The sequence below is a fragment of the Pseudorca crassidens genome, chromosome 14, assembly GCF_039906515.1.
Source record: "Pseudorca crassidens isolate mPseCra1 chromosome 14, mPseCra1.hap1, whole genome shotgun sequence".
Taxonomy (NCBI): domain Eukaryota; kingdom Metazoa; phylum Chordata; class Mammalia; order Artiodactyla; family Delphinidae; genus Pseudorca; species Pseudorca crassidens.
The window spans coordinates 975,532-993,410 of NC_090309.1; the positions used below are offsets into that span (position 1 = coordinate 975,532).

Below are 17,879 nucleotides of genomic sequence, written 5' to 3' on the forward strand. Positions count from 1 at the left end.
TTATTATCCTTTAAGCCTTACTTTGAAAAGAAGAGAGATGATTTCTGAGAATGAGGCTGGGGTGGGAAAAGGAATTCTGTGTCATTTAAGTGAAATTCAGCGGTACATTCTCCTGTCCTGGGTCCCTTGTCACTACATGGTGACAATGTTACTGGTTCTACGTGTCGGAAAGTTACTGGCCTGGCTCCCAGGAGCATCATGTGAGCCACGCTTAGCAGCTCCTCTTAGCTCACTGCCAAGCTTCCAAGCAAGACGTGCTAACCCCTCTTCATGCCTGCACCATCCACCCCACACTTTCCGTCATCTCACGCTACACTGGGAGCGACCTGGGTTCTCCTGAATTCTGGTCAGTCTGCCTATTGGTGAAGCCGCATGAAGGTGAACAGTCGATGGCCATCACTCCCTCCAGCCTCAAAGCGTTTCAGGAAGGGACCCTGTGGATCTGTCTCATTACCAGCTCTGTCCTGGGGGTGCTGCCTAATCGGGAGACCCCCCTTAGCACCTGGCATTTGGACGTAGGTGACCCACAGCGGCTGACGAAGGTGCCCAGAGGCGCCAAGGTAACCTCACTGGTCCACCCAGTCCTCTGGCTACGTGAAGTGTATAAACACCTGTGAATTCTCTACTCCCTTCCAGCGGCCAGAACAGGCTAACATGATTAAGTCAACACATCCCCCAAGATTAGCAGAAGTTCATGATTACGACGGGCCCTTCCATGGACTGCTCGAGACCTGGGCCAAAAGGATACTCATGACTTCTGACCCTGAGACCACCCTCCTCAAATTTTCCAGCAGAATGAGGCCCGTGGGAGCCTGCCACATACCTGGGGGGCCGGCGCTCCGGGCTTGGCTGGCCGCCGGCTGAACTGAGTGCCGCAGACAACTGCTCAGTGCGGGCGAGACTGCCTGGTGCTGGGCCGGAGCCTGGGCCATGGTGAGGGGGAGGGCCGGCCTCAGGGCCGTGGCCGGGCTACTCAGACTCCCACCGCCTGGGTGAAGCGTTGTGGCCATCCCCTTGGCCAGCGGAGACCCTCCGACTGCGTTATTCCGGGGTGGCCCAGCCCCGCCTACAGGAACCCTGAGGAAGTAAACAGAATGAAGTCAGGGGAGGGCACAGATGCAACCATGCCACACAGGCCACGTGGTCCGGGGACAAATCCTGAAGTACCACCAAGAGGACGCCTGCAGGCATGCGATGCCCAGAGCTCAGGCTGGCAGCAGAGCCCCCTGTACAATGGCATGGTCTCTCGATGCGAATATGTGAGAAACAGCAAGAGAACCCTAAGAAACAGAAATGATGCTAATCAGATATTTTGTTCCAGAGCCACTGCCTTGATTTAGTCTAACAAACAGCTGTGTGTCCCCAACACGTGCAGAAGGAATGGGCTTGGACGCATCTGGCAGGCGGCAGGCGGCAGGAAGCAGGACCCGTCTCCCTCTGGACACAGCTTCCTGGCTCTGGGGCCTCCAGGAAAGGGTGCAGACAAGCCCTGTGCTCCTGACGGACGCCGGGGAACTTGCGGTTTTGCCCATACTTTCCAGATGAAGCCAGTGTCGACAGCCCAGGAACACAAAGGAGCACAGGACCCCGAGACGGGCTCTGATGGTCTGTTCTGCACGTGCCGGCGCTGAGCCGTGCACCAGCTCTCAGCATGTGGGTCTGGGCTGGGAAGCTCCTGGGGTCCGGTTTCAGGGATCAAATGCCTTCCATTTGTCTAAGAGCTGGGAAAACGTCCCTTCTGTCCCCTCAGGATCTCAGTCGTGAAACCCCAGAGCCACACGTGGGGGAGGGCAGGCACTGCTGCCAGGGTCCGGGGCCATGTGGGAGGGCCCCGGGGAAGCAGAGCCTCTGCGGAGCAGCTGTGGGGAGAAGGGCCTCCTCGTCCAGGGCCATGGGGCCATGGGGCTCACAAATGGTGGGCCTTTCCAGGAGGGACCGTGGGTGGCGTGGCTCCCCTCCCCGCTGCTTCAAAGGTGCGAGTCGGTCCGTCGTCAGTGCAGGTTTGGGCATTGTTCAGTTGTCTTCCTGAAGTCTTGTTCCAAAGAGAGCAGAAGCCCGGGGGCGAGCCTCCAGTGGACCTGCGTGTCCTGGGCTGTGAACCAGGGCTGGGTAATCCAGGGTTCCACCCTGCAGTGGACGCTCCCCTCCATGGAAACATCTGACAACCCTGGGTCATCTCTAGCGAATTTTTTAACTTGCTTTTCCGAGGTTATAAAAACTACCAGTAAATTTGTAAAACACAGGAAGTCACAAGGAAGAAAAGAAATTAATCACACATAATGCTCCACTCAATAATAATGGTTAACTTCTGGGAATATGTAATCTTGCCTTCACGTGTGTGAATGGCATGTGCTTCTCGCACACACACCCGCTGTACTCACACGTGCACACACGCACACGCATTCACACATGCCCACGTGCCCACAAGGTCCCGCCCTGGAATGCCCGCCCCCGTGTGCAGCTGCCACGCGCGGCTCTGCTCCTCATGGGCACACCTCACCTGGAGACGGGCGTCACGTAGTTCCCCGGGAACACGCCCGAGAGCCCCGTCCGCAGCGCTGTGCCCTTGAACCAGCCATCCCGACACTTCTCCAGCACGCGGTACGTGTCGCCCTTGCGCAGCTCCAGCTCGTCGCTCTTCTGGGGCTTGTAGGCATAGAGCGCCAGGTACCTGCGGCAGGAGAGGCAGGCCGGTGAGGGGGCGCAGCTGGGATCAGCTACCAGGAGCGGCGGGCAGGGAAGGGACCGAGCTCCCCTGGTGACCCAGCAGCCATGGCCCCCATGCCCTGCGCTGAGCCGGCCGGCGGAGCGCACGGCGGCCCCACTACTCGCCCGAGGCCCTGGAGGACCTGCCAGACGAGATGGTGGCGCCAGCTCTCTGGGCCCCTGCTTCATGCTCTTCTCTCTGCTTCACGCCTGACACCCTGGGCAAGAGAAAGCCTTCGGGAAAACGGGGCTGAGCTACGCAGCCCCGGGCTGGGATTTCCTTGTTTCATCTTACCTGCTGCTTACTCATCCATCTAAGCTGGAAGAGACTCAGGGGCCCTTTTAAGGAAAAGGCAGCCCAGTTAGGGACTCCTCAGATCTGTGGCTAATTGAAATCCTGCTTTTCTTTTAAGCCTCTTGGAACAATGCAGTGGTGTGAACCCTGGCCCAGGGCTTGGAAGCTGCGCCCTCAGGCACCAGCTGTAAGTGCTCTGCTACCCTGGGGCTTTGTGGACCCGGTGAGTGTGACCTAACGGGAGAGTGGTCTCAGGCAGATACACTGCTCACGCGATCTGGGCAGGAAAAGTGGCGCGGCTTTCACTCCAACAGGGAACCAAATGCATTTAAAGACATTTGTTTTGGCCGCACCACGCAACATGTGGGATCGTAGGTCCCCGACTAGAGATCGAACCCGCGCCCCCTGCAATAGAAGCACGGAGTCTTGACCACTGGACCGACAGGGAAGTCCCAAGCTGCATTTTTAAGAAGCGTCGTCTCCTGGGCTGCCTACCAGGATGTGCCTGGTGGGCACCCTGCCCCCCCTCCCCGGGTTGGCTCCTGAAGACAGGAGCTCACCGACCCCCAGAGCACCCTCCTGACCCTGGGGGCCCCTCTTACAAGGTGACGCAGAGATGGGACACAACTCACTGGGGTCAGGCGAGGAGAAGGGAGGCCTCCTGGCTCAGAGGGGCCTTGGGAGGAAGAGGCTAGAACAGGCGGAGACCCCGCAGAGCACAGACGTCCCAGCTGTAAAATTCAGTAAAATGAGATAAACTAAACAAAACCCACGCCACTTGGATGCCCCTGCCCTGCCAGGCGAAGGCCTGGCCTCACCACTACCCTGCTCCCCTGGAGTGAGAGGATGGACTGGGTCTTAGAGACAAATCTGACAAGAGGAAGGACTCGGGCCCTCGGGGAGGGTGAACGAGGCCCCATGGGGAGGACCTCCTTGTCTGGGGTGAAGATTCACGCCAGCCACGTGACACCAGGCGATCAACAAAGAGCTGGTGTCATCCTTCTACTTGCACGTGTGTGCTGCTCGCGGGCCTCTTGGAGGGCGAAGAGGAATCTCTATAAACCAACGTCCCACAAAAACTGCGTTCACACCCAGACTGCCTCACCGGGGGGCAGGATGGGGGAGAGGGTGGGGGGAAGGCCGCTGGGCTGGTCCTGGGGGGCTACGAGCCAATAAGGATGAGGCCTGCTCTCAAGGAAACAGAGTGAAACACAGATCTCACTCGTCTGCCTCATTCTGCCCCTCGGTGGTGTGAGAACAGTCTTTCTGATTCTGCTGCCGGTGACCCACAGTGGCCAGGGGGACGCCAAGCTGGGGGACACATGGGCAAGCGTCATGACTTGGGCAACCTCCCTCGAACCCCTGGTCTGTGGGCTGAAGTCCTGCTGACTGAGGCCCCTCTTCCCAGGCTCCTGTCCCACGGGACTGCAGGGCGGGCGACCTCGAGGAGGGTGTGTGTGGAGAGTGCAGGTTCCCTTCTCCCGTGAGGAGTCCTGGCAGCTTGTCCTTCTGGGGCAGATCTTTTGTCCTCAGCTGGGATCCTGGCAGGTGGCCACCTGCTGCCCTGCGGCTGTGTCCATCTGCTGCTGAGGGAACCCAGGGATCCACCCAGAAGAGGGTGCGTGTGCCTGTCCAGCTGAGGGGACCCAGCAAACTGAGGTGCTCCCGAACACACACGCACACTCCTGCCTCAGGACCTTTGCACCTGCCTCCTCCACCTGGGGGCCCCTCTCCCCTCTCATCTGCCCTCCCCCACAGCATGCTCCCCATGGGGTAGAGGCTTTCATGTCCTGTTCGTGCTCCACCCCAGGGTCTAGAACAGTGTCTGCACCAGGCAGGTGCGCAATCAACATCTATGGAAAGAATAAAATAGGGACTCTGGTTTTGAGACTAAGACCAAGACTGTTGAAGAAAAAGGGGTGCATGTGGTCGTGTGTCCGTGTGTATGTGTGCATGTAACGCATCCGCATGTGCACGTGTGCGCATGTGTTCATGTATGTGTGCACGTGTTTCTGTGTATGTATGTACTTGTGTGTGTGTGTGTACGTGTGTGTGCACTGGGAACGGTTTCATCCAGCCCCGAGTTCTGCTGGACAAGCTGGGCTATGAGGATAAGTGGGGGAAGCGGGCTCTGAGTTTCCTCATTTGGGGTCCAAGCACACTGCTGGGACCAGAAGGAGGAGGGGTGCCCTGGGAGGTGCTCCCAGGAGGACAGAAGGAAAGGCAGAGGGGCTGCTCTCCAGAAAGGAAAGGGAAGAAGTGAACAGAAGCAGAGGATGGATGACACAGGTGTGGGTCCACAGGGAGCTAGGTCCAGAGGGAGGTGGGGGGCTGGAGGGACGAGGGGCCCACATGGGAGCTGAAAGGGCGTCTCTTAACAAGGATACCCACCGGCGTGCAGCCCCGGGGGGGTCAGGGTCCCTCCACCAGGGCCTGGCAGGTGGCCTTTTTCTTTGCCCCCACCCACCCTTCCAGCCCCTGGGACTGGGTGACTTCAGGGGCCACCTGCCGTGGAGCTGTGGACACGGGGGCTCCTGCAGGAGGGGGCGCCGTCCCTGCCGGGAGAGGACAGACCCCGGGTGGCGAGCGTGAGGCTCGGGGGTCTCAGCTGCCCAGGGCGGGCCCCCCACCCCCGGCGCAGCGTCCACCAGCACCCACCTCTACGGCGGAGTCAACTCAGGTTTTCAAAGCAAGTGAGTGTCAGAGACCTCGGCAAAGAGCCGACGAGCCGTGTGTGTGTCTGTGATCTGGGGAGCGGCCATCAGATGACAGAGCAACGTTTCCGGGGACGAGTGATGGTCTCTCAGCATTCTGGGATCCCCGAGCCATTAGGGAACAAGGTCTGTGTTGACTTCTCAGCATCTTCCCATCACACAAGAATGAGCATTCTTCAGACCGTGGGCCTCAAGTCATCTGGATTAAGCCTTTAAATCAGAACAGGCTTCTTTCAAAATCCCACTGGTACTTTAGAGAAACACACCACGGTTCCTGACGAAGTCATAACGGCAGAAAACGGGCAACTGAGGCGAACCTGGCGGAAACCACCAGTCGACTCGACCAGCCTGGACCAACTGTGGGCCCCGCCGCGGCCGGAGCGCCAGCCTCCAGGACCACGGGCTCTGCTGAGGCGCGTCCTGAGCGGGTCTGCAGGCAGACTGGATCTATTCTGCATCCCGCCTCCTCACGTGGGACGCCCAGAGTCTAGCAGGGGGAAGCAGGTTTCCTTCCCAGTTTCAGCTGTTTGTTTCTTGGAGGCATACTGGTTCTGGTGCCCCTCGGGCACTAACCACGTGGGGGAGAGGGGCTTACTTCCAAGGATGCCTTCAGCCCCGGGGGAACGAGGCGCCCTCCTCCTCCAAGTCATCAGAGTCAGAACTCTGCCTTACCTTGTTGATGGGGAGCTGTTGACGGGCAGCTGCACCCATGGGGCAGCGTGCAGAGCCCCACCCCACCTCGGGTGCCATGGGCCGAGGCAGGACGAGGGTGCAGCGCAGGAAGCTGGCATTAGTCATGGTCTCGCCCAAGCCCCACGTGAGCTCTGAGGCTGGGCTACCCACCCATTTCACAGCTGAGCACACTGAGGCTCAAAAAAGATGGAGAATCTGTGTTTACAAAGCAGCGAGCTGGAGGCAGATGGTTCCGTGGCCGCAGGGACCTGGCGGGGGTGGGGGGCACTGTGGGAGGCTGGGGAGAGGCCCGGGCAGGAGAGGCCAGGGAGCGGGGGCTCCACGTGAGGGGCCTGTGCTGAGTGGCACCAGGGCACTAATGCCCTTGCTGTCTTCATCTTTATTTTAAATTCGTTCTCTGAGGAGTAATCCCTCCTCTGGTCTCAATATTTCAAGTTCAGCCTCTCAGTGTGCATGGCTGGGGGGTGTTCACCTGGAACACCTCTGCCCCCCACCTCCCCACGGGCGTTCTCCTGCACTAGGGGCCTGCACACTTGCGTGCAGCTTGCGCTGGGGCGGCGCTGGCCAGGGAACGTGGCATCTGCTTCCCCTGTTGTGACTCAAGAAAACGCCCCGGAGGGACCAGCCGGCTCCCAGCCCGACGCCTGCAGCTCCGCGGTCCCTGCCGTGCGCCGGGTCACCCCTTCCAGGTCCGAGTGCGGCCACAGGGTAGGGTGCATCCTTTGCACCCCTTCCCACCCCACGCCTTCAGCCGCGCCCACCAGCACTGTGTGCTGCCATCCTGGGAAAGCTGGAGGATGATCCCTGATCCTCACGGAACCTGGGGCCCCAGCCGGGCCTGGGTGAAATGCGGGAACCAGGCAGCAGCCGCATGGTTCCCGGCGCCCCACCCTCCCTTTCCACTCCTTCCAAAGGCCTTGAGCTCAGCACAGGCCTCCACGGAGGACGCAGGGGGTCCCACGTCACGTGCAGAGCAGGCCCGGGATTCGCCTCTGTGCGTTCACACACAAGGTTGGTACTGATTTCAGACAGGAGTGGGAGCGTCTGGATCCCAGCGCCTCTTCCCCACAGCCCGGTGGCCGGCAGGGGGCTCTCGGGCCCATCGAAGAGGCGACCCTTCCTCCAGGCAGACGCAGCCCTGTGTGAGGCGGGGGGAGTGTCAGGCCCCTTCCCGGCGCCCTCAGCCGGCAGTGGAGGCCGTGAGCACCGAGCCTGGCACCGTGGGAAGAGCTGCCAGCTCACCGTATTACTTGCTCTTTCCTACGTAAGATCTTCACTTGCTGTTAATTGTCCAGAGGCTCTAATCAAGCAGCGATGAAAGAACTTTAATGCCGTCATTAACTTCACACCCTTCCACCTCCATATGAGGCCTGCTCGTCTCTTCTGGAGTAAGGAAGGTTCTTTTCCATTCCTCCTGGGAAGAGTCTGCCCCTGCTCTTCTAGCTGCCAGGGCCGCATGGGCTCAGGTCAGCGCGACATGTGCCGCTCGCTGGCTCTCAGTCGGCAGGATCAGCTGAGGAGAGGGTTCAGCACAGGAAGTTCCCGAGCTCGCCTCTTCGCACGGACACAGCAAGTCCACAGCCACATGTGGGACCACCTCCTTGAAAAGGGACCTGAACACTGGCTGAACAGAGCCTCCACCACGAAGGGTAGAAGGACAGCGTGGAGACGGGCAGGGGAAGCAGAGAGACGGACTTGCCCAGGAAAACCCCTCCCCAGCTACCGCAATCCAGTCAGGAGGGACCACAGGGGACGGGTCTCTTCCCTGAGGAGTGAGGGATTCAAGCTCCACACGCAGCCCCCAACCCTAGATCCCGCTCAGAGAGACCAGCCCCCAAAACACCCGGCTTTGAAAACCAACAGAGAATACCCAGGAGGACTACAGAAGCACAGGGAGTGGAAAACCCGCTCTCAGTGGAGTTGAACGTGCAGACTCACTCGACCTAAAAACCAGTGCAAGAGTACCAGACTGAACAGCTCACAGCCCACTTACTGACGCTGAAGCAGCTGCCAGAGAGGCGGGAACCAAGTGGGCTGCTCCCTGGGAACTGAGTCTCTGGCGGGAGCCGTATCCGTGATCTCAGGCTACCTTGCTAATGCCGGCTGGTGGGCGCAATTTTGGAATGCTCCATCTAACCTGTTAGTGTCAGTGGGCATGCCCTGATGAAGCGCCGCCCACCCTGCACTTTGGCTAGGCCTCACGGCCAGCTGAGCAATAGCCCTGCCCACCAGTTCCCAGCAGCTGCTGCAGCTGGGCCCACGGACGTTCGGAGGCCAGCCCCACCCGCCAGCATGCCTCAGCAGTAGCTGCAGCACCCCCACAATGGGAGGCTGCACACAGCCCACACAGGGGACCCTCGAGTGCCTGACTCTGGTGGCCAGGCAGGATTGCACCTCTGGGCCCACACGACATCTCCTAATAAGGCCACCCCTTCAAGACTGGGAGCTGAAGGAGCTGATTTACCTAATACATAGAGGCAAACACAGAGAGAGTCAGGCAAAACGAGGAGGCAGAAGAATATGTTCCAATTGAAAAAACAAGATGAAACCTCAGAAAAAGAACTAAACAAAATGGAGATAAGCAATCTACCTGATAAAGGGTTAAATGTAATGGTCAAAACGATGCTCACCAAACTCAGGAGGAGAATGGACTTAATGGACACATACAGAACATTCCATCCAAAAGCAGCAGAAAACACGCTCTTCTCAAGCATACATGGAACATTCTCCAGGAGTAATCACACCAGTTTACAAAACAGGTCTCAATAAATTTAAGAAGGTAGAAATCATATCATGCATCTTCTCTGACCACAATCGTGTGAAACCAGAAATCAATCAAAAGAAAAATTGGGGAAAACCACAAAAACATGGAAATTAAACATGAATGGACCATTGACAAAATCAAAGGAGAAATTTAAAAATACGTAGAAACAAATGAAAATAGAACCACAATGATCCAAAATCTATGGATCACTGCAAAAGCAGTTCTAAGAGGGAAATTTACAGTGATATGAGCCTACCTCAGGAAGCAAGAAAAATCTCAAATGAATAATCCAACCTTATACTTAAAGGAACTAGAGAAAAGAAGAAAAAACAAAGTCCAATGTTAGTAGAAGAAAGGAAATAATAAACATCAGAGCAGAAATAGATGAAATAGAGACTAAAAAAAAACCAATAGAAATGATCAATGAAACTAAGAGCTGGTTCTTTGAAAAGATAAACAAAATTCTCAAACTTTTAACTAGGCTTATCAAGAAAAAATGAGAACTGGCCCAAACCAATAAAATCAGACATGAAAAAAGAAGTTACAACTGACACCAAAGAAATAGAAAGGATCATAAGAGACTGCTGAGAACAATTATACGCCAACAACAACCTGGAAGAAATGGAAAAATTTCTAAAAACGTATAATCTTCCAAGACTGAATCATGAAGAAATAGAAAATCTGAATAGACTGATTACTAGTAAGGAGAATAAATTAGTAATCAAAATTCTCCCAAGAAACGAAAGTCCAGGACCAGAGGGCTTCACTGATGAATTCCACAAAATATTCAAAGAAGATTTAATACCTATCCTTTTCAAACTCTTCCAAAAAATTAAAGAGGAGGGTAAACAAACTCATTTTACAAGGTCAACATTACTCTGATAACGAATCCAGATAAGGACACCACAAAAATAGAAAATTACAGGCCAATATCCTTGACAAACATAGATGCAAAAATCTTCAACAAAATATTAGCAAATCGAATTCAAAAATATTGATACATTAAAAGGATCATACACTGTGACCAAGAGGATTTACTCCAGGGATGCAAGTATGGTTTAACATCTGCAAATCAACCAATGTGATACACCATATTAACAAACTGAAGAATAAAAACCACATGATCGTCTCAATAGATACTCAAAACACGTTTGACAAAATTCAACATCCCCTCATGATAAAAAACTATCAACAAAATGGATACAGAGGGAACATATCTCAACATAGTAAGAGCCATATATGATAAGCCCACGTCTAACATCATTCTCCACAGTGAAAAGCTGAAAGCAATTCCTCCAAGATCAGGAACAAGACAAGGATGTCCACTCTTGCCACTTTTATTCAACATAATACTGGAAGACACAGAGAACGGACGTGTGGACACAGGGAGGGGTGGTGGGATGAACTGGGAGATTGGGACTGACATATGTGCACTGCCATGTGTAAAACAGAGAGCTGGTGGGAACCTGCTGTATAGCGCAGGGAGCTCAGCTTGGTGCTCTGTGGTGACCTAGATGGGTGCCATGGTGGGTGCGGGGGGGGGGTGGTGGCAGGGAGGTCTAAGAGGGAGAGGATATATGTATACATAAAGCTGAAATCACTTCATTGTATAGCAGAAACTAACACAACATTGTAAAGCAACTATACCCCAATTCTAAAAAATAAAATAATACTGGAAGTCCTAGTCACAGCAATCTGACAAGAAAAAGAAAAAGAATCCACATTGGAAAGGCAGAAGTAAAACTGCCACTGTTTGCAGATGACATGATATTATACATAGAAAATCCTGAGGATACCACCAAAAAACTGCTAGAACTCATCAGTGAATTTTATAAAGTTGCAGCATATGAAATTAATATACAGAAATCTAGCAACAAACTGTCCAAAAGAAAAATGAAGAAACAATCTCATTTACAACTGCATCAAAAAGAATAAAATATCTAGGAATAAATTTAACCAAGGAGGTGAAAACAGTGAAACCTATAAGACATTGATGAAAGAAACTGAAGCAAACACAAAAAATGGAAAGATATTCTGTGCTCATGGATTAGAAGAATTAGTATTGTTAAAATGTCCATACCCTCCAAGGCAATCTACAGTCAGTGCAATCCCTATCAAAATTTCAATGGCATTTTGCATAGAACTAGAACAAATAATTCTAAAATTTGCACGGAATCACAAAGGACATCGAATAGCCAAAGCAATCCTGAGAAAGAAGAACAAAGCTGGAGGTACGGTGTCTCTGACTTCAAACCATACGGCCACAGAACGCACGCGTTAACTTGCCGTAGTCCAGTACGCCCGTGCTGGCCACGGTCCATGTATGACCACCATGACCGACAGATACATTCCTGCCAAAAGGCTTGTCACCCTTTGAAAGATGTATCTGACTCCCTTCTGTTACCCAAATGAAAATCTCCACCCAAACAGGGACGGCCATGCTCTGGAGGTGAGGCAGAGGGAGTCGGCAGGGGGCTGGGGACCACACTGACCCCCTCATGCCCCAGGGCAGAGCGGGGGCAGGGGGAGAAAGAAGTCCCTCCAAACTCTGCACCAAACTTAAAATCCCTCCGTGATGTGGAAGGTCTGCATGTGGCTGAGGCCTCCAGCATGTGCTGATGACTCTCAGGGAGTGATACTCCTGGAACTGGGTCTCCAAGGCAGAGTGGCGTCCTTGGGTGGCTGACCTGGTGTACAAGAGCAGGGGCTCTGGGCTGCTGCCAGGACCCTCGGCACCCAGGAGGGGAGGATCCGGCTCTCTCCGAACAAGTAAGAGTTACTGAGAGCCTGCGTGCCGGGCACCTTGCTGGGGACGCCAAGATGAAACACCCGGGCCTCTTGCTTCACAAGCTCTCCTGTCCCGCCTTGCACTTGGGGAACTACAGTAAGGCCTCACCGTCTCCCATGGACCAGGCCTGCTTCCTCAGGTAAAGAGTCCTGCACCCAGTTCTCATGAGCAAGACCCCTGCCCATCGCTCCCCGGGTGCCCCGGCCCCAGGTCTGAGTGAAGGCCGTTGGAACTCATCCAGAGAGCTAGCTGGAAGACGGTGCCTCTGTCCAGTGTTGGTGAGGCCTGAATTTCTGCCTCAAGACATCGAGACACCACTTACTAACCTACGTCCCCTCAGGAAGCTACGCAAAGATAGGTAGGTCCCAATGTCCTTGACTTAGCTGGTTTCGGCAATCACCCAGTCACAGCAGGATGTTCAGGGACTCCTGTCTGCCGCCAGGTAGAGGTAAGCGTCTGGCCTGGGCTCGAAGAAGGTGAACCTGTACCAGCGGATATAACCACCTTCTAGGAATCCTTCTGAAGACTGGCAAACTGCATTTTCAAAAGGCATCGTTCGCTTGAAATCCATTTTGTTCTGCCACTACACAGGTTCCAAGTGTCCCTCTGGCCATACTGGACCTTGGGAACCTCCTACCTTGCCACGTTGTTTCCAAATTCATATTCTCCACCTTAAACGGTCATTCAAGTAACTGAACTCATTGCCACACAACAGAGTAGCCAGCAATGTGATTCTTCAGAACACTCTTTAAATGGCGATTTTAAACGGCACGTCTTTTAGGAGCTGTCATTTAACAAGAGCAGATTCTCTAAACAGACAAGCATCTCACTTCCCAGCAACGGTTCATCTGGCTCGATTTGGGGATGACATGCAGCTGCTGTGCACTGGACGGCAGTGGGCACAGAGCTGCATCTGGGCAGCTGGTGATGTCGGCCGCTCTGGCTGCCCTCTGCCCCACGGGGCCCACCTCCTCAGGGGTCTCTGGGGCCCTTTCTTGGGTGGCCAGTGAAAGTGTCATCAAATATCTGGACACACCCCCCGCCCCCTGCTTGTACCGGATGCCGGGGGGACAGTGATGTTGAACCCACCAGCCTGCTGGCCAGGCGGCCCCGCCAGCAGTCCTGTGAGCTGCACAGAACCAAGCAGGTGACACGCTAGAAAACCCCACATGGACACGCTAGCGGGGGTGGGGGAGGCGCTGAAGGCTGGGACCCCAAAAACATAAACGGCAGCTCACACGTTGAGGGGCAGCTGGACTTTGGGAGCTGTGCCCTGCTGTTCAGCCACTGGGGTGCATCCGGCCGAGGCGTCCTGGAAACAGACAAGAGGAGACAGTGAGTGGACACAGGCTCCAGGGGTACGGAGCATCCGCGGTGGAGTCTGGGCATCTGGCCCCCTCGGCTGCCTGACTCTGGACTCCACGGCCCGGGTCCCGCTGCCCGGCTTTAGTAGCCGTCCTTCAGTCCAGAGGGGGCCTGGCAGCCAGCGACCCCCGTCCCTCCCGCAGCAGCTCAGGAAACCGCTCGGCCCGCGTCTGGCCCGGATGGTGAGGTGCCGTGTCCATCACGGAAAGAGGCGGTGGGGTGGCCGGCCTTCATTCTCAGGACTCGGATTCATTCCTCCTGTGTCTGGCCGAGAAAATCCCGACAAAACCTTTCATGCTCCAACATGTCAGCTTATTTAGAAACCGTGTCCCCGAAAGCTAAAGAAAATCGGTCCTTTGACAGTGGACGGGGGGCAGCTAGAGGGTGCCAGGATGTAAAGCACTGCCTCTCCTGCCTGACCCGAGGCGCGCAAAGCTTCAAGGGTCTACTCTGCGAGACGACGGAGGGATGGCCGCCTTGCAGGAGGTTCCTGCCAAGTGTCAGGTGCACGGTGAGCTGGGTGAGGGCCAAGCAGCGGGCTCTGGGCTGCAAGATGATGCTGGGCTATCCTTAGGGAACCCCGTAGATCCAGCCTGCCAGGGGCATCGTCCCCCGAGTCCCCTCACCACACACTGGCTCGTGCCGCCCCTGCCCTCCCCAGGTGGCATCCCATCTTTCTGCTCAGGGTACTGGGTGGCCTGGCGAGTTGAACTCTGGTCCCCAAAGTGCACGAGTCATGGCCCTCGTGCCTGTGAAGGTGACCTTATTTGGAATCGGGGTCTTTGCAGGGGTAATATGAGGCAAGGATCCTGAGATGAGATCATCCCACGAGACAGAAAAGAACAGAGACACCAGAGGTGAGAAGGTGGCGAGCAGACATGAGGGTGACGCATCTGCAAGCCAAGGAGGTGGGGTGCTGGCGGCCAGCAGATGCTGGAGGGGCCTGGGTGGGGTCTCCAGCAGCCCCATGAGAAGCCGGTCCACCGATAGCTTGATTTTGGACCTCTGGCCTCCAGAGCGCTGAGCAGGCACTGCCTGCCGCTCTGAGCCACCTGGTTTGTTACAGCAGCTCCAGGAAACTAACCCAGATGGGGACACCCAGGGGTACCTCAAAGCTGAGGGAGCTGGGGTGTCCTCCCCTCCTGGAGGCCTCCCACAAGGGCAGGACAGGGACCCCGGAGGAACAGGGACCCAGCAGCCTTGGGCAGAGCCCTCAGGCCCCGGGCAGGTGGGGAAGGTGACCTGTCACCACGTGTGTGTCCTCAGGGCACAAAGAGCACTGAAGCACAAATCGCAGAGAAGCACCTGGAACAGGCCTGGGGTGGCAGGACAACCCACGCAGGACCGACCGCCTCAGGGCCCTCTTGCTGTGCGGGGAGCGTCATTCTTGCCCATCGCTGACCAGCTCCAACCTCGATTCTGGTCTCCGAGGCAGCCTCCCAACCCCGTCCCCCGGGGACCACAGCCCGTCAGCAGCCCCTCAGGCAGACGTCAGAACTGCTTCTCCTCGTCGGGACTCGGAGCTTCTGGTAGACTGAGAATGTGTGACACCCACACGGAACGCCCCCCCCGCCCAGGCCACTGACGTCCCGAGCGCCTTCCCGCGCACCGAGCTTCTGCACTTGCGGGAGGGACCCAGCTCCTCAGACCTGCCCCTGCGGCTGCCGTGTGGAAGCTGCGGAGCCAGGAAGGCGGGGACGTCCCTTTCTGCCCAGAGACTCCGGGTCTCCTGCTCGCTGGGCACGCCTGCCCCCAGGAAGGGACAGCCCCGCAGCCAGGGAGACAGCACCCAGGCCCACGGCTCCCCTCGAGCAAGTGAGGGGCCCTCCCTGCTCGCTGACAAGGAGCGGGCAGGCGGCATCCGCCGACCACCTGAGCCCAGGCCCGGCTGGGGGCGCAGACACGGCCTGCGATCTCGGGGGTTTCCTTGGGGTGGGGGGACAGGCGTCAGGCAGGTCGTTACAGACACGGGGTCCTGGCAAGAGCAGGGCCGCAGAGCACACGACGGAGGCCGAGGCTGGGTGTGGCCAGAGGGGCTCCCTGAACACCCAGTGAAGGGAGAAGGAGGAGAAAGCAAGCTTTGCAGGTTGGAAGCAGAGGCTGGAGCACCAGGGGCAGGGGGAGCCCCGGGAGCCCCCCGATCCAGCTGTGGATCCTGGGCGGCGCCTGGAGGCCAAAGACACACCTGGTAAGAAGGGCACCAGCCCACGTCTCTGCCGAGGACGTTCAGTCGTGGATCGGCGGTCAGGGTGATGAGAGGGACAGGGGGTCTGGATGCGCAGGAGGCCGTGGGTAAGGAGGGTAAGAGCAGGGATAACAGCGGCCACCCCCACCCAGAGCTCACCAGGGACCAGGCTCTGCTCTGAGCACTTGGCCGGGAATAACGCATTTACTTCGCAGAAACGCCCGTAGGCAGGTGCTGCTGTCACCACTTCACAAAATGAGGGAACCCAGGCCCAAGGCAGGAGGTGCGCGGCTCACAGTCACCCAGCCGGCCAGTGCCCGGCAGCCCCTGCTGGGGGCTGTGTGCGTCCCCACCACCTCGTCCCCAGGGGAGGCACCAGCGAGTGACCGCGAGCCCAGGGCCCTAACCAGCACGGAGTCACCAGTTCACAGGCCTGCGGCCTCACAGCCAGCAGGGCAGGCGGTCAGTCCTCTCGCTTCTCTCTGACTCTGACGCAGGGGACCCAGGACCGTCTTCCGTCTCTAGTTCCCTGTCCCTTGCCAAGGAAGGCAACGTATTCGCAGGTTCCGGGGATTAGGACGTGCGCACGGTGGGCGTTACTCCCCCTCTACCTACACGACTAGTGGGTTCCGGGGCTGAAGGGCGTGAAGGAAGAGGATAAGCGAGTTTCCGGCCTCCGCGACTGGCTAGACAGAGATGCCACGAGAAGGGATGGAGCACGAGACCTGGGGGAGGCCGACCAGGGGCTCAGGGGGGGCACGACCTGGACGTGTACGTTCGGGGGTCAGCACCGGGCTGATGTGCCCTCAGCTCTCAGCGTGCGACCCTGGACGGGTTATGCCATCGAGCCGTGGACTTCTGCCCCGACCACGGTCGAGCGACAGGCACTGGATTTACCCTCCACCTGAACACCTGAATACCAGACAAAACATGAATCCCTGGTTCCCGAGACTTTGGAAATCACGCAGTGAAGACACAGGCCCTGGAGGGATGAGGAGATGGGGCCACCGCGGCCCCCAGCTTCTAGGTTAGCTGGAATATTAGACACAGTAATTTAAAGCTCTGAGCAAGCGCTCAGGAAATGCTGGCATCATTCTTTCTGCAGCCACAGGAGAAGATTCGGCTGCAAGAAAGGGCAGATAGAGGAGATGGCTGACCCGAGACTCCGTCTGCAGACCGACACAGCCCCACACGACCTGGGAGAAGGACCTGCACAGGTGGGTGTGGAGGGCTGGGGGAGCACAGCAAACGGGATGGCGTGAGGGAACTGGACACCTAGGTTTAGCCTGTTTCTGTAAAACGATGGGTGCATTTACATGGGGAAATTTACATACAAATGATAATGCTTTTACTTAGGGAGCTGGGATTTGAGTTCGTATTTTTAAAAATCTGTATGTTCAAATTTTCCATCGTTTTACTATCAGCAGTGGTTTTCCACTACATTTTCAAAGTAAGATACACAGAACGACAGAGTTCGACTACCTGAGGTCTGTTTCAAGATCAAGCTATGGCTGAGGTGACCCCATGTTTACTGGATTCTACACAAGCCGCCTTTGTGGGGGGCCAGGAGGGGACAGGAGAGGACCGTGAGGGGACCCTGATGATCGGCCATTCTGCTGACCAGACGCGGCACTGCTGGCCACAGTGGGGCCGAAGGGCCTTAGCCGGGCGGCAGGGCCCACGCGACTGGCTTGGACGGAGCCAGACCCGTGACCCTGCTCTTGTCAAAGGGCCTCCTGTCCAAATAAGCTCTCCTGAAACAGCCAACCAGCCAAAGGCACCACGTGGGAAGCCCCATGACCCGGCTGGGGGCTGCTGAGTCCCACCGTGCCTGGAAGGTGGCCCGCCGGGGGTCTCTGCACCCTGCTGCCTGCCGGCCACTCGGGCCGTAGTTCAACAGGAGGCGACACGTGCAGAGGAGGCTGGTGCCTGCCTCCAGGGCAGAGGGAGAGGCTGGCCATGGCTGTGGGCCTCCAGACCCCCACCCGTCAACTCCGCGCGACACGTGTTGGGGGTGGCAGGCCTGTGGCGCTCCCCCAGCGCTGGGGCAACGAGGCTGCCCTACAGGAGCCTGGCCGTCAGCTGAAACCCGACACACGAAGGCCACAGAGCAAGGAAGTGGGATCTCACGGCCAGACCCTCCCTTAGAGCTGGGTCGGGGGCATGGGAGGCCACACCTGTGACAAGCCTTTCTTCCCAAGGTCAAGGTCGAGATGGAGACCATCTAAAACTCCACCCACTGAGCCCGGGGCTCTGACCTTTCCCCCCTGCGCAGTGCGGAGCCCAGATGAAGGCCCTTTGGGACGTTGTGCCCGGTGGTGGGAGCCCGGGCTGTGACTCCCCGGTGGGGCCAGCCATCCTCCTCCGGG

General features: G+C 56.9%; 1 protein-coding gene across 4 annotated transcripts in view; it reads right to left on the bottom strand.

The window, feature by feature from the left end:
- The window catches only part of SH3RF3 (SH3 domain containing ring finger 3), a 204,713-nt gene that overhangs the window by 46,646 nt on the left and 140,188 nt on the right, over positions 1 to 17,879 (bottom strand). For all 4 annotated transcript variants that reach the window (XR_010934295.1, XR_010934294.1, XM_067703971.1 and 1 more), the window contains 3 exons: positions 13,199 to 13,272; positions 2,501 to 2,671; positions 824 to 1,077 (listed from right to left, as the gene is read on the bottom strand). Coding sequence is in view for 2 of the 4 variants with exons in the window: in XM_067703971.1 (XP_067560072.1) it covers positions 824 to 1,077; positions 2,501 to 2,671; positions 13,199 to 13,272 (499 nt within the window). In the remaining 2 variants the exon portion in view is untranslated. The remainder of the gene's footprint in view (positions 1 to 823; positions 1,078 to 2,500; positions 2,672 to 13,198; positions 13,273 to 17,879) is intronic.